The sequence below is a fragment of the Etheostoma cragini genome, chromosome 9 (assembly GCF_013103735.1).
Source record: "Etheostoma cragini isolate CJK2018 chromosome 9, CSU_Ecrag_1.0, whole genome shotgun sequence".
Classification (NCBI taxonomy): domain Eukaryota; kingdom Metazoa; phylum Chordata; class Actinopteri; order Perciformes; family Percidae; genus Etheostoma; species Etheostoma cragini.
Genome location: NC_048415.1, coordinates 25,353,560 through 25,367,915, shown reverse-complemented (window position 1 = coordinate 25,367,915; position 14,356 = coordinate 25,353,560). Strand labels below are relative to the sequence as shown.

Here is a 14,356-nt window from a genome sequence, read left to right as displayed (position 1 = left end):
GAACAAATGATTCTTATAATTTAAGGCGGGGACTGCTGACGTCTGCGGGGCTCACGCCACCGCTTTTGTATCAAATGATTGTCCTCCGTTAAAAACACCTCTTACTGCGGAGGAGTCATGTTTCATGCACCCCCTGAACCACACTGCATGATATGAACTATGGGAGTTGTGCATGCAAGTGCAAGTTTATGATCTGTTTTTTGCGCGCTTGTGTGCAGAGAGGCTAACCATTTACTGAATCCCTTTGCAGTGCACTTCTGTTTCAACTTTGTGCTTGGATGCCAAAACTCCTAACTCTCTATGAAACATTCTCTTTGTGTCTCTGTGTCTCACTTCAAACTATCATCCACTTACAGTAGCTTACCACTCAGCCTATCTTAACAGTTTCTTGTAGCTCTTGAGGGGCTTTGACTGAGACAATAACCCTGATGAGTTATCATGGATTGGGCTAACATAGCTCTCACACAAAAAGTGCAAATTTGACAATTTACAGAGAAAGGACATGATTTCCAAAGGAGAGAGCAGCTGGGTTAGCCATAGCCACACACACTATGATTTTCTGCAGCAAAAGTTTGACTTAATTGAACTTTGACTCCAAATATTTGAAGACTACGGTGCACATCTGGCATTACGGCAGCGGCAGGATGCAGAAGTTGTGACTGCAACAGTTTCACTGTAGGAGAAGTAAGTTAAGTGATTTCCAGTTATGTAACTCCAACCGAAGGGGAAACTGTTGAAAAGAAGCTAATAAACACAACAAAGGCATACTATCACAATAAAACCTTTTCATGAAAAATGTGTGAGGGTGTATTAAAAGACACTATTGAGTTGCATTATAGGAATTGTAGGATCCAGCATTTTGGAACCCGTGCTTCATATTAGAGATTAAAAGTTAAGACATCTGTTGCCCTGAATTTGACCACTGGCTCTCGCAAGACCCTGGAAAATTTCAACAGAGCTTGACACCACTTTGGCGGAGGTCTCACTTAATTATTTTATTGGGACAAAAATGTAGTCTTCATGGAATGAATGTAGGTCAATGCAGTGTCACTCACTGTCCCCAAAGTGTACTGAACACTCTCTCTTTGATATAGTAAATAGTGCCACCCTCTGGAATATGCATGCGATACACATTCAACTTTAATAACTTCATACTGTCGTCAAGTTATACATACAGGAGATACAAAACAAACACACACAACATGTATTCAACCGTTAAAGGTTATACAAATCCACCAGAGGATCTCTTCGCTGTCCTGAGTGCAGTGTGATGGAGTGTTTTTGGATGAGTCCTCTGTCGAAGCTGTCCCTCCCTCAGACCAGGTGCAATGCAGGACAGCTGTGGCTCTTTAAGGCTTCGGGAAGAAGTCCGCTGCTACTTGACTTTTGGCCACAGAAACCTGGCACAGCCTCAGCAAGCCTAAAATTAAATCAAAAGGGGGGGAAGTAGGAGAGACAGAAATAGAAGTCTGATTCTAGTGTTTTGTCCCCATTTGGTAAAGTAAAAAAAATGATATACGTATATCTCTGAGGGAGGGTTTTGCTGAGCATGCATGTCTATATCTGGCCACTGAACATTTGGGTTATTACAAACTCTCACGTTGAGGAGCTGCACAGTGCAACCTTCTTTTTTTCCCCCGCTGGCCACCATACTGACTGAGGCTCATGAACATTAATTGAGGGGGGAGGATTACTCATATGTTTTCAACTAATCTGCCCTTTTAGTCACAACCTTTAAGCCACCATCTTTCCTTTTTCCTCTATTGCTCATTTCCTGTCCTCACCACTCTTCAGTCATTCCCTCCTCCGCTGCCATAGCTACTCCATTACATAACCATTCATTTTCCTGTTAATATAATAAAATTAGTATCTACAGATTAGTGCAGAGCTTGCTGCTGTCGCCATGTTCACCCACAAGATGATGGTCGATTAGTCTGATACACAGACTAACCACAGGCCATCATGAAGGCCTGAATGAACACTATTATGTTAGGACAGGTTGTGTATGTGTGTGTGTATGTGTGTGTGTGTGTGTGTGTGTGTGTGTGTGTGTGTGTGTGTGTAACGAGCATAAAGGTTTAAAGGAAATTCTTTGAGATGTTGCTGGCAGATACAGAACATGACACGCAACATTAATGCTCTCTGCAGGTGGTCTGAAATGTCTTTATGTTCTCTTGTCACTTATGTATTAAGGCCCTGATCTCTTTAACGTGACTTATAGTTATTTTGTTTACATTTAAAACAGTGAATGTGAATATGAGTGAATAAAATAGTGAATATTACATGAAAACTTGCAATCTAATGTAACACTGTGATGTTAAGATATAAATTAGGTGATAGAAACTTAAACTAAGTAGATATTAGTGGAGCAATTGTGGTTCAGTCAGTCAGCCACTGGAAGGACAACCCCCCCCCCCCTTGGCAACCAACCTGTGTGTGTGTGTGTGTGTGTGTGTGTGTGGGAGAGTGAGTGAGAGACAGTACCTTGCTCCAGCTGCAGTACACGCCACATCCTGAAGACATTTCTCTCGAATCTCATCATCCAAAATGACCTAACAAACAGACACTCTCCATTACCAAATCCATTTCAAAGTGACGGCAATCACGACTTATTTCCCGTGTTTCTTCTCCCAAATCAAGCACAGTCTGTGTGTACCTTGGGATAGCACTGGCAGAGGCTCCACGCTGTCCCGATACACACCATGGCGACGCCCAGAGCGCACATTGCAACGTAGATGTGCGGCTGCTCCTGAGTCATGATGAAGAGGCCTAATGCCGACACACACAGTCCCGCCGCTATCAGCCCGTATCGATATGGTTTCCCCTCCACCATCGCTACAACCACTGCCGGCTTATGAAGCTCTTATTTGTGTAAACTTGAAACTCAAGCACCGTAAGTCGTAAAGTGAGAGAGGGTTTGGTCATGTTCTGTGTCAGAGCTTGAAGGTGAGGGTGGAGAAAGCTAGGTTAGGGTTCCACTCTGCTGGTTATTACGGCCTGCAGACAGCCTGGTCAGATATACAGTTACATGTGTGTGTGTGTGTGTGTGTTTTCGTGAGTGTGTGTACCTGATAGGTGACCTTGCCTCAAGTAGCTGGCAAAAAGGTGACTCTTAACTGAGCTTTTGAACACTATTAAGCTGAGTGATTTAAGGTTGCTTGGTTTAGGAAATGATTTTAAATCAGTCAACATTCCTCTTTTTCTAAGAAAAACCCATTATCCATTATCCTCCAATTCCATTAACACTATTCAGCTGAGTGATTTAAGGGTTGCTTTTTTTTTGACATGATTTCAAATCAGTTAATATTCCCCTTTTCTGTCAGTTCCGGGGTTTCCCTCTTTAAAAAAATCCATTATTTGTAAGTGTGCCTCCCACCTACAGAGAGCTCAGTAGCTTTTCATTAACTCAGGTTTATAGTAACATCACAACATAGAATTAATACTGGACATTCTGCAAGCACAGCATACAAAGCTGTACTGTTGACATTCTGTCACCACTGGTTAAGGCACTTGGCATTGTAATAAGCTGTCAATGATCCTTGAGCAAAGCTATGACAGGAGAGAGTGCAGATACAAAGCTGAGCTCAGAGAAAAGTTCTTATGATGAAGAGTGCTGTGCAGACAGGGTAGTAGGTCACATAACATTCAAGCAGACCAACAAAATATCCTAATTTTTGACATGAAACCCTTAACTTTGTTGTGAAAGTCACATAATGCTGGTCTGAAGAAAGGCCCTTCATTCAGAGAGCGGAGCAGTGGGAGTGATCATTTCAATTCCTTTCCCAATCAGTCACAATACATGGTTAGTAGACACTGGGGCACAGTTTGTACACATATTAAGTATTTAACCAGCTGCAGTCTCTTCCGGCTTCTTGCCATGTGTTTGGGTTCAGGGTGGCTGTCCCAAGGTGCAGAAGAGGCCCCTTGCAGCGAGTTCATCCGTTGCACCTCATAACACTGCTCATTCAAAGTCCCCGCTGAGAACCGAAGATATAAAAGCACTAACACAAAGCATAGATGTCCGCCTCGCTGCGCTCCTGGTTCTTCATCACCGTGTCATAGGATGGAGGCGGCTCCATAGTCCAGGGCGGAGGCGTCGGTGGGAGGGAGGGTTCAGGCTCCGGCACCCTGGTGACAGAGTCCTCTGACATCTCTCGACGAATCCGATCCAACCTCCTAAAGAGAGAGAGAGAGAGAAAGACAATGATGTGTGTACTAAACACTTTTAAGTGCTTCCACTTCAACTCCTTTTAGTGTTTACGTTGCATTAACACTATAACTTCTATCACTGCTTACACGTCAGCGGACAGTCAACGCCTTTCACTGATCGCACTTTAACTTGCACTTCAACTACTTTCGGCATCTAACACTTCAACTATTTTACACTTCAACTGATAGTCAACTTCTTTCGGAAACCTGACTATATCTTACACTTAAACTTAGGCTGAATCTCGTTCCCCCTACTCCTTCTACTAGGTTTTGCGTGTTCACGCGAGACCTAGTGCTGGCCCGATACTCTTTTTGATCGAGGGCTAAGGGGTGTGTGGCCCTTGGAACCATAGACAGTGAATGAAAAAAATCAAAGGAGGACGCAAGCTTACTTGAAATCGAGGGGTAGCGATAAACATCGTGCAACAGGCGACAATGGCTGCCACATCGACCAGAGAGACTCACAAATGGAAATATTTTTTCGGTTTAAATAATTGATTTAAAAATTACGACAGTCTTGTTTTGTGGTCTATACAGTCCTGTGCATATATACTTGCAACCATGTTCTTAATTGAAACTTTAAAAAGAATGCTGGCTAGCTATGCTATGCTAGATTTAGACTTCTCTTTATTAGTCCTTTTGGGACTTTTTTAGCAAGAATACAGAATAGAGAGAAAAAGAGGAAGACAGTATGAAGATGACAGTAATAACAGTAATAATAATAATAACAAAAACAATTAAATACAATTTTTTGGCTATAAAAAAAAGACATTTACCATACATTATAATAACATCAACAACATTGTCAGTGTTGAGTCAAGTGTCCAGGTATTTATGTGAGTCCAGGTGTGTGTGGGTATATACTGTTCTATTTCCTCCTCCCCCTGAGTGAGGAGTTGGACAGTCTGATGGTGTGAGGGACAAAGGAGTCCTTGAGTCTGCTGGTCCTACACTTGGGACAGAGCAGCTTCAACTGCTTTTAGCGATTGCACTTTATATAATCTTTGTATAGATTTTACTATTTCTAGGATTGCTCCGGATGTCCGTTACCTTCCGCTTTTTGTGTCGTGTTCTAACCTCCGGTGGATTTCTGAGGACTATGGTTACCTGGTCCTCAGATCTCTGCAGGGTAAATCCAGACAGCCAGCTAGACTACCTGTCCAATCGGAGGTTTCTGTTGCACGACTAAAACTACTTTGAACTACCTTTTAGTTCCTTCCTGAGGCTACATTGCAGAGCCACCGTCCGTCTTGTGATGATTTTATCATACTCTAATGTGAAACATTAAACAGCACACAGTCTGCATCTCACATTTATCAGATAGTTCAGGTTTAGAAATACTGAGTCTGAGTTTTGTCAGTGTCTAAAAAGCCCTCACGATGGATGGGGCTCTCTCTCGCTCTGTGCTGGACAATGAGCAGAGCATATCTTGTTTAATTCCACAGGCTATTGTAGATTACCTCAGACAATGCCAGGGGGACTCTGTCAGCCACATGCATGTGTGTCTGCTGTTTTTATCATGACCTACTTTTATAATCTGTCTATAATCACAAAATGTGTTGTTTTCTTCTTGTCAGTGTCACAAGTCTGTTTTTACGTTCCTAATGTGATTCAGTGCTCTTTGCCAAACTGCACTACGACTAATATGCGGTGAAGTGTTCAAGAGATCTGTTCAACAACAGGACCATTTGTCAGCAGAGCTCCCTAGATGGTGTGTTCTGGTATTTGTCTGTATGTGTCTTTATTTATCTTGAATACCACAAGGGAATCCTGGCATGTTCTTTGCTTCCAGGATTTAAGACAGCAGGGTTTGTTGATATAAGAAAAAACGGGGGTGGGGGGTTTCCCATGCTCACTGTCCCCTGTGCCAGCCAGGGGTTTCTAACCTTTTTAGCCATGCCATGGCAATATCAAGCAGCCGGTCCATGGGACCAAACAGAAATAACTATTGGATGGATTGCCATTCAATTTCATTCATAGTTCCCACATTCACTTACACACATCCATGTAGTGCCATCATCAGGTTGTCCTTTGTGGTTTTAAATAAAATATCTTCAATATCAATAACTATTTGATGGATTACCAATTCAACACCCTTATGATGTAATGGGCCTGTCCTTGGTGAGCTCTTAATCCATCAGTTTCACTTTGTCCAGCACTTTAGTTTATGACCCAATCCCTGCCAGACTATGTGGTGACATTCCCATTAGCCTCAGTGTGTTTTGCATGTGTACCTTTGTATAGCCAGGGCCTGCTGTGGGCTGAAGCGCGTGCCTGTGCGTGGGTGCAGGAGGTGGTGTCCAGGCACTGCCACCTGGAGATTCTTCATTGCCATGCAGAGTCCACTGACCAGCATGGCCACGCCCCCCAGGCCCAGGAACAGTCCGACAAATAGTGCGGCAGACTGGTAGGGCATGCCCACGCACAGGGCAATGATCCCCCCAGCAGTCATCAGCATCATGCCCAGGCAGAGCAGTATGCCCTGGGGGCGCGGCATCTCCGAAGAAGCGGCACCTCCACTTCAGCAGGAGCCAGTCTACAGGAGAGGAGAGGGATCAGTGTATGTGTGTGTGTGTGTGTGTGTGTGTGTGTGTGTGTGTGTGTGTGTGTGTGTGTGTGTGTCTGTGTTAGGAAGAGAGCAGAAGCAAAAGGAAACTGACACCAGGCGGAATAACATATGCAACACGTAATCATCCATGCGCGCCGCGAGTGCGTCTGTGCGTTAACCATCGATCCTCTCCCTACCTGATAGGAAGTGGCTGTAAGGAGCTGCTCAGTACATGCGGGGACTGAAAGCTCAACCATCTGTTCTCTCGTCTTCATCAACTTTCCTTCCGCTCATGGTAACCGTATGGCTTCCTGAAAAACAAAAAGCAGAAGCAGTTCCTCCGCTTCAGTCCGTAAATCCTGCGCCTCCGCCGCCGCGGCTCTCTCACCGCATTCTGCTCGGACGCGTTGCTTTTTCTCCCCGCAGAAGAAGCATATCCGGTTTTGGAGTGATTAGGGTTCAGAAAATCTGTAGGAGAAAAGTATGTCGCAAGTGGGCCGGGCACTGTTGGGTTTTCATGTGGCAGCACTCAGCAGAAGAGCCGTGCAGTGTGTGAGGAAGTGTAGTTTTTTTTTTTTTTTTTTTTAAGAGGAAGGGTTTCCAGTGACGGGGAATGGAGGGCAGGGTGGGCGCACGTCTGAACACTGTCACCTTGCCTCTGTTTGACAAAGCTATTTCCACAGGAGAGAATTATAGTCCTACCTATACATGAACCTATAAACTCTTAACAGGGATCTTCCCAGGCCTTTATTTAGGGTGGGGGCTTCATTTCTCATAGTAGATGCTCCAAATTTTGGAAATAAGCATTTCATCTGCGTTTATCTCATTGCCTGAAGCCCCCAGTTGCGCTTCCAGTTTTTTTCACTTATGTTGACCCCTGTTTCTTCCTTTAATAACTGTATTTTTTTTAAATATATTGTATTTCCTGAGTTTCTCGTTCTGTGTGGACATGTGCCCTTCTATAAAAAACAATAAGCCTATGAATGGCTGTTATTCACTCATGTTACTTCATATTTCACCCCCTAAAAAAAAAAAAAAGTGTAACAATGCCCAATGTGTAACTTTAGGAATTATGCAAACACAACAAAACATATTTGCTTGCCACAGCATTGAAACTCATTTACTTCATTAGCATGGCCAGTTTTGATTATTGGGAGGGTTAGGAGGGTTGCCCCCCCCCTTCACCCCACCCTACATTATGTATATGATCATAGCAAATATGGATTATTCCCATGTTAACTAGCATTTTAGTTCATAATTAGCCTGTGCCTATGTTATCACCTTACATATACCCACTCAGCCATCCCTGACATCACTGTTTTGTCCATTTCTTGTACTGTCTATGATTCTCACTCAGTGTCCCCACTATCAGAGTAAATACAGACCTGAACCCCTGATCCTGTCCCTTTCACCTCTTTAGAGATGTACCTGTGTCCATTATTGCCAGTGACTATTAGAAGAAAAAACACAGACAGGGTCGTTCACCATGGCTGGTTAATGAGTCTGAAATTGTGTCTTTAATCCGGGATTTATTAAACAAAGTCGAATTCATTCATAATTTGTAACTTTAAAAAAACAGAACAATCAAAACATTCTAATGCATGGCGGTTTATAAATGTCAGTACATCAAAAGAAATGAAAGGAACCTTTTTGGTGATTTTGCATCATTTACATCATGATACATATTTGGATTTTTGTGCATTTTAATAAATAACAATTTATTAATTCCATTATGTCATGGAAATCTACTTGCACATACTACAGATGTGCATAAGTAGGCAAATCATCATATTGATTATCATGTCACTTCATTAAAATTATTTATTTATTAAAAAGATATTCATTTATTTGGTGCATGTATGTATATGTCAATGGTCTAAACTGTCTTAAAAGGTCTCCCATATTGGTTCATTCATGTCCTGGGGGGGAATTCTTCAATAAGCAGTATGTTCAGGGGACAGGGTTCAGGGGCAGCTAGCAAGTTTTTGATGTATGTGACAACAAATGTTGTATCCTGAAACACCCGTGACAGCGCTTAGAGCACCTTTAAGCCCCATTGTATCAAATGTGGTTGCAGTTCCACTGGGGGGGTATGATTGTTGGTGAGTGCAAAATGAATGGGACTCTATGCAGCTAAATTTCAGCTAACTTTGACTCTTTTGCCTGATTGTCATTGAGAAATCCCAGATTTAGATTGTAGTTTTTGCAAGTTAATCATGGATTATATATTATGTTATATGGATTACTTATGTCCTTTTTGATTTCTCACAGGTTGAGTCGGTGTTGCCCTTACCACGCTAGCGTTCTGCTAATGCATGCTGATGGTCAGTGAAGGACTGATTACGATCAGAGATCCCACTTGATGGTGTCTGAAGCGGAACAGGAATGTTAGAGTGGACATTTCGCCATGCTAGAAGTTTCAGAAGAGAAGAAGTTCTCCACTTATTAGTGAGTCTTTGCTTTTTAATTACCTTCCCTTAACAAGTTTTAGGTCTCTGCATGACTCTAAAATGTATGGACGTCTTGAAGGAAAGGAAAACATTTAAAAAATGTAGTAGTTGCAAAAATCACTGATATGATCCATTAAAATAGAGTTACTTAAAGCTTAGGCCGTGTTGCCAGTGAGCTGCAGTGGTCTAGTGAGTGGTGGTGAAATAACTCCTATGGTCAGATGAGTCATAGTTCCCTGCTTTCAAGAAGCCACAAGTACATATGTGGCGTACAAATTTTTTAAAAAAAGTCTATGGGCCTGGGAGCTAGTTTCCTAAAATAAATCCTCACCATATCCATCCTGTGTGTGAAGCATGTAATCCCAGTGGGGAAAAAAAATGTGTTCAGGATGATGTTTCTGGTATTTCCTAGAGAACAAAGCATCGCTGCGTTGTTAAATAGACAAGGAAAGAAAAAGAAAACTGTCCTGTGTGCTTCTGTTACCATGGCAACTGATGCCCATATTAACTAACCTGCTCCAGGTAAATGTCTGCCATAACTAAGACTAGAACCTAGGAAAGATGAATTTATTAGCATTAGTTTTTTTCTTTATTTAATTCCAATTAAATACAATTAATAATGAAGATAGTTTGGGACCAGGGCTGTAGTTTTCACCCAATTGAAGCGGTAGAGACCTCCATGGGACCTATCTTTGAAAGACAAACTATTTTCTGGTCCCTAATGGCTTGTGCCAACAAATACGTTTATCAAAATAAAAAATAACTTTACATATTTTACACAATGGTATTACGTACACAGCCGCAGCTCTCGACAAGACCCGATTTATAATGGTTTTCACCCTTTTTTGATAGTTCTGCCTTTGTCATGGTAGAAGACAAGGAGACATATATGGCCATATTTCCCCGGTGACGTATATTGTTTGAGACGAGATGTAGTTCACTAAGCGATCTCACACAAAACCGAATGTTGTTCAACTTCTTTACGTCAAATCGTTTATCTTCTCAAATGTAACATTATATGTTAAATTTACACACAGTATTCATGAAATACATGGCACAATTTCAACCGGGCCAAGAAATAATTATCTCTCCAATTACTCCCGTTCATATTGTTTCTAAAGATAGGTCCCGTGGACCGGAAGTAGAAGGGCGTGACTTTGGCTCTCTGTTGTCATCATAGCATAAGCTAACTGACTGCCTGCCTGTAAAGAAATATACTTTCTAGAAAATGTTATTTCAAAGATGTTAATTTTATTTTATCGGGTTAGACACACATCAACATAGGCATTATCCATTTTTTTACAATCACACAGCTGATCCAACATTATATTTGTTGCTTTTTGTGTAACAATCTGTTGCCCTGAGTCAGAGAACATGATCTGTTTAAATAAATCTTCTTTGGTGTAAATAAATGTGACCTGTGCCGGATGTGTCTGGTCTGTGTTAGCTTAGCTTAAAGGCTGGAAGTCACTTGCCAAAAAACTCGTAGTTTGTAGTTAATTAGTCCAGCATGTAACCCTCCGTCAAACCACAACATGTTTGTAACTTTCAGCCTGCTAAGGCTGAATTCGATGTGATCTACCTTCCATTTCACCATATATTTAGATATGCGTTTACACCTGCATTGTAATTACAGAAAGTTCTGAAAATGTGGGGAAAGCATGCTACGACCCACTGGTCAACATCAGAAAAAAGCATGCTTCGAGTTTTTTCCTAGAGTCTGAGTTAAAGCCCCAGACAGTCTCAATTTTCTTCTAATGAACAAAAAGGTGGGGTGTCCACAAGGGGCATCAGATTTGGGGGCCGGGGGGACATATAGTGCGTTCCATTTGTACTCAAAAGTTGGATCTTCCAAGGTCAAAGTTGGAAAACACGCCCCCTGATGTCGGATTTCCGAGAACCTCGAAGTAAACCTAGCTCAAAATCCAACATGGCTGCCCCATGTGTCAACAGTAGTGAAAGCTGTAGGAACATACAGTCATTAGCACTGCTAACACTTTTTTTGTGTCACACTAAAACAACATAGTAATGCGTTGTCATCCACTGGTGTTGCTAACAATGGCTAACCTGGCTAGAGATAACAATGAAAAATCTCAAAATGGAAATGAAATGCATTCAATTTGGGTGTGACGTCATTCCCAGCTCCGACATCCAAGTACGGAGGTAGCCTAAATGGAACGCACTATGAGTAGCGAAGGCCCTCATGTGAGGAGAGCGTCCAAAAAGATGCTAGAATGAAAAGATGTGGATGCGGGGAGGGGCCAATAGAGAATGGTTTCTACAGGGCCCAGAATTTTGTGCTACGCCCCTGGGTGTCCGTATTGTCCAGCGTCACACCTCAAAGCTGATCTCTCTTGATCGTCCAAACAGGGGCTCGGACGCCAGGTGTGTGTCCGAGTATGCCCGCCGCAGTTGTGTAGTGCTGCACGTTGTTTTGATGGCAACTTCATAGGGTGGCGGGGGTTCCTGCCACATCGGAGGGTGAGGCGACGGACTGAAACCCCCAGGGTCCATGGGAGGGTAGTCGAAGTCTTCACCATGAGCAGCTTGCCTGTGGCGTTCCATTGTCCTACACTCAAGAAAACGGTGTGAGAAGTTATGTTAAAACAATCACGTGGAAACACAAATAAAGTGGTTGTAGAGGTCTAGAGAGATGGAGTCATGTTCTATCGGTAGCTGTGTTCAGGGGCGTCGGACTTGGGGGAAAAAGGGGATTGAGTACCCAGGGCCCTCATGTGAGGAGGGCCCAAAGAGATGCTAGAATGAATAGCTGTGGATGCAAGGAGGGGCCTATAGAAAATGCCTTTCTACAGGGCCCAGAATTTTGTGCTACATCCCTAGCTGGGTTTCCTGCCAAATATAGGATTTGGGTTTCACATAGGTATTATGGACATCGTGGTTGCACAGGATAATCATTTTTAACATGAGCCATATACACAACTTTAACCAAACGGCAGGGGCTAGTAGCTAAAACCTGTCTCCTGGTTTGGGTTACAACAGCGCTAGCTGTGAGCAGCCAGTTAGCTTAGCATGAGGTAAACTGGAAAATGGGGGAAAAGGCTAGCCTGGCTCTGTTCAAAGACAAGAAAATACACCCTCCAGCAATAAATATGTTATATCCTGTTTGTTTCATATGTAGTAAAACCAAAGGCTAAAAATGTCAATAGTATACATCGTCTAATGGGGTTTTCTTGGGTGGGACCAGTCACCAGCAAGAAAGTTATGTGTCCCAGATAAGAAACATGCTTTGTTCAAAATCACATACTAACATACTTTGATGTCAAACTTAGTATGTTGTGCGTTTCAGCTGGCAGAAAAATATAAAATTAAGTGGAAGAGGGAATGTGGATTTACATTACATGTTGCAGTAATGTGTGATTCCGAACACAATCAAAGTGTGGGCATTTCTGTTGAAGTGGTGCAGTTGATCTGTGCACGCCTCCGGTAAAATTATGAACAGTATCTCCTAAAAGCAGAGGACCCTGAAGGTGAGGACCAGGAAGGACCCTGAAAACGGACAACTGAACATCTGACGTCGTCAAACATAGAGCTGCACCCATAGATACTTCACACCCATAGATATTTATATCTAAGGGCCCTTTATCATATATTTTCTTTGGGTTAACTAAACTGCTTTTCTATAGAGTAGCATACAGACATTGCACAAATCTACATGTAATAAATAGCTTAGTTGGAGTCTTATTTTCTGGCTGCAGGATAAAATTGACAATGTTAAAAATAGCCTACAGATTGAACTGTGCAAAACAGCAAAACTAAATCTAAACTGCCTTTTTTCTTTCACCCACCTGGGTAGAAACACCGATTGGGATTCTGGGAAGCGGCTCCCTGGGGGTGTGAAGAGGGCATGGCTGCTGAAGTTGGGGTAGTCGTATGGATAATGTGGACACTCTGGGTCAAACTCCCGATGGTTGTAGTTTGCGGCACTTTTGCTGTTCATGGCCCAGAACAGCCCCAGGATGAGCATGACCACCCCCAGCACCACGCAGCAGAGGGAGAAAGCCTGAAGGCGACTCTGGTAAGAGGCCAGGAAGGCTGTGGAGCCCCCGGTCACAATGAGGAAGGCTCCGATAAAGATTGCTCCGTGGTGCAGGGAAGGCATCCTCCTCCAGGACCGCGACTGTTCCTGAGGTTACTGTGAAGGCTGTGAACGGCTGGTTAGTGTCACTCACGTACAAATAGTCCCACAGAGTGCGCTCTCCATGCACTCTGACACTGACCAGACATCCAAATTATTTACTCCACAGCTACACAAGACCTGTTATGACAAGGAAATGCTCATTGAATCTCCCATACTGTTCAAAAAACAAACCATGATCGATCACAAAGTCCGATGGCTCCTCACTCTGTAGATCTCCAGTTCCTGGTGAAAAAGCGATAAAATTAAAGGTTTGTTGAAGGATAAAGAAAAAGAAAACGGTGATGCGCATCAGGCTAAAGTCAACTAGCTGTGTTTATCATCAAGGCAGATGGACGAGAGAACAGCAGAGCCCATTAAGAAATCTTTACTGGTGCCCCACCCTCCCTCTGTCTAATGTGTCTGAAGGGTACCACTTTAGCCCTGTCGTGTGTGTGTGTGTGTGTGCGTGCGTGTGTTTGTGCGTGCGTGTGCCTGTGTGCGTGTGTGTGTGACAGCAATTTTGCAAAACATAAATGGACATATTGGACATGAAATGGAGTGGAATTTAGGCTGACATCCTCACACAAGATGACATGCTTTTAGCCTTGTTGATTTGTAAAGAACGCCCAATGTTTTACAATCACTGGAAACAGCATCCCTGCAATGTTATTTATTACAATTTGGTTCTATTGGCTGATGACAGACAGTTAGCTTAACTTCAAGCATGCATAAATGATACAAAATCATGCATGACCTACAATTTTCTGATGTTAAACTCAGACAAAACTGAAGTTATTGTGCTTGGCCCAGACTTTATTATCTAGGTATATTTCTACTCTGGATGGTATTGCCCTGGTCTCCAGCACTACTGTCAGAAATCTAGGAGTTATTTTTTATCAGGATATATCCTTTAACGCCCATCTAAAACAAACCTCAAGAACAATCTTTTTTCAAAAATTAGGAACTTCCTGTCTCAAAAGGATGCTGAAAAACTAGTCCATGCACGTGTAA

The 14,356-nt window shown here is 42.7% G+C and overlaps 3 protein-coding genes across 3 annotated transcripts; all 3 read right to left on the bottom strand.

The window, feature by feature from the left end:
• Positions 1-1,284: 1,284 nt before the first annotated feature.
• On the bottom strand, positions 1,285-3,195 carry bsnd (barttin CLCNK type accessory subunit beta). The gene is made up of 3 exons (XM_034880980.1): positions 2,657-3,195; positions 2,485-2,552; positions 1,285-1,420 (listed from the first exon to the last, which is right to left on the bottom strand). The coding sequence occupies exons 1-3, from the start codon at positions 2,831-2,833 to the stop codon at positions 1,315-1,317; spliced, it is 351 nt and encodes a 116-aa protein (XP_034736871.1). The 5' UTR covers positions 2,834-3,195; the 3' UTR covers positions 1,285-1,314.
• A 202-nt stretch (positions 3,196-3,397) lies between these two features.
• On the bottom strand, positions 3,398-7,340 carry si:dkeyp-51f12.3 (uncharacterized protein LOC107988041 homolog). Its single transcript, XM_034880979.1, has 3 exons — positions 6,955-7,340; positions 6,444-6,745; positions 3,398-4,176 (listed from the first exon to the last, which is right to left on the bottom strand). The coding sequence occupies exons 2-3, from the start codon at positions 6,704-6,706 to the stop codon at positions 4,002-4,004; spliced, it is 438 nt and encodes a 145-aa protein (XP_034736870.1). The 5' UTR covers positions 6,707-6,745; positions 6,955-7,340; the 3' UTR covers positions 3,398-4,001.
• A 3,887-nt stretch (positions 7,341-11,227) lies between these two features.
• On the bottom strand, positions 11,228-13,839 carry si:dkeyp-51f12.2. Its single transcript, XM_034880971.1, has 2 exons — positions 13,014-13,839; positions 11,228-11,776 (listed from the first exon to the last, which is right to left on the bottom strand). Exons 1-2 carry the CDS (start codon positions 13,325-13,327, stop codon positions 11,539-11,541), a joined length of 552 nt encoding a protein of 183 aa, XP_034736862.1. The 5' UTR covers positions 13,328-13,839; the 3' UTR covers positions 11,228-11,538.
• Between the last annotated feature and the right edge of the window lie 517 nt (positions 13,840-14,356).

What these genes read in the sequence shown, in the direction of transcription:
- bsnd (XM_034880980.1), bottom strand. Translation starts at nt 2,833, where the DNA reads ATGGTGGAGGGGAAACCATATCGATACGGGCTGATAGCGGCGGGACTG. An exon ending in TCTGCCAGTGCTATCCCAAG is followed by an intron (nt 2,553 to 2,656) that starts GTACACACAGAC and finishes TCTGTTTGTTAG; the next exon opens with GTCATTTTGGATGATGAGAT. An exon ending in TGTACTGCAGCTGGAGCAAG is followed by an intron (nt 1,421 to 2,484) that starts GTACTGTCTCTC and finishes ATTTAATTTTAG; the next exon opens with GCTTGCTGAGGCTGTGCCAG.
- si:dkeyp-51f12.3 (XM_034880979.1), bottom strand. Translation starts at nt 6,706, where the DNA reads ATGCCGCGCCCCCAGGGCATACTGCTCTGCCTGGGCATGATGCTGATG. An exon ending in CAGGCCCTGGCTATACAAAG is followed by an intron (nt 4,177 to 6,443) that starts GTACACATGCAA and finishes CTCTCTCTTTAG; the next exon opens with GAGGTTGGATCGGATTCGTC.
- si:dkeyp-51f12.2 (XM_034880971.1), bottom strand. Translation starts at nt 13,327, where the DNA reads ATGCCTTCCCTGCACCACGGAGCAATCTTTATCGGAGCCTTCCTCATT. An exon ending in CAATCGGTGTTTCTACCCAG is followed by an intron (nt 11,777 to 13,013) that starts GTGGGTGAAAGA and finishes TCTTGAGTGTAG; the next exon opens with GACAATGGAACGCCACAGGC.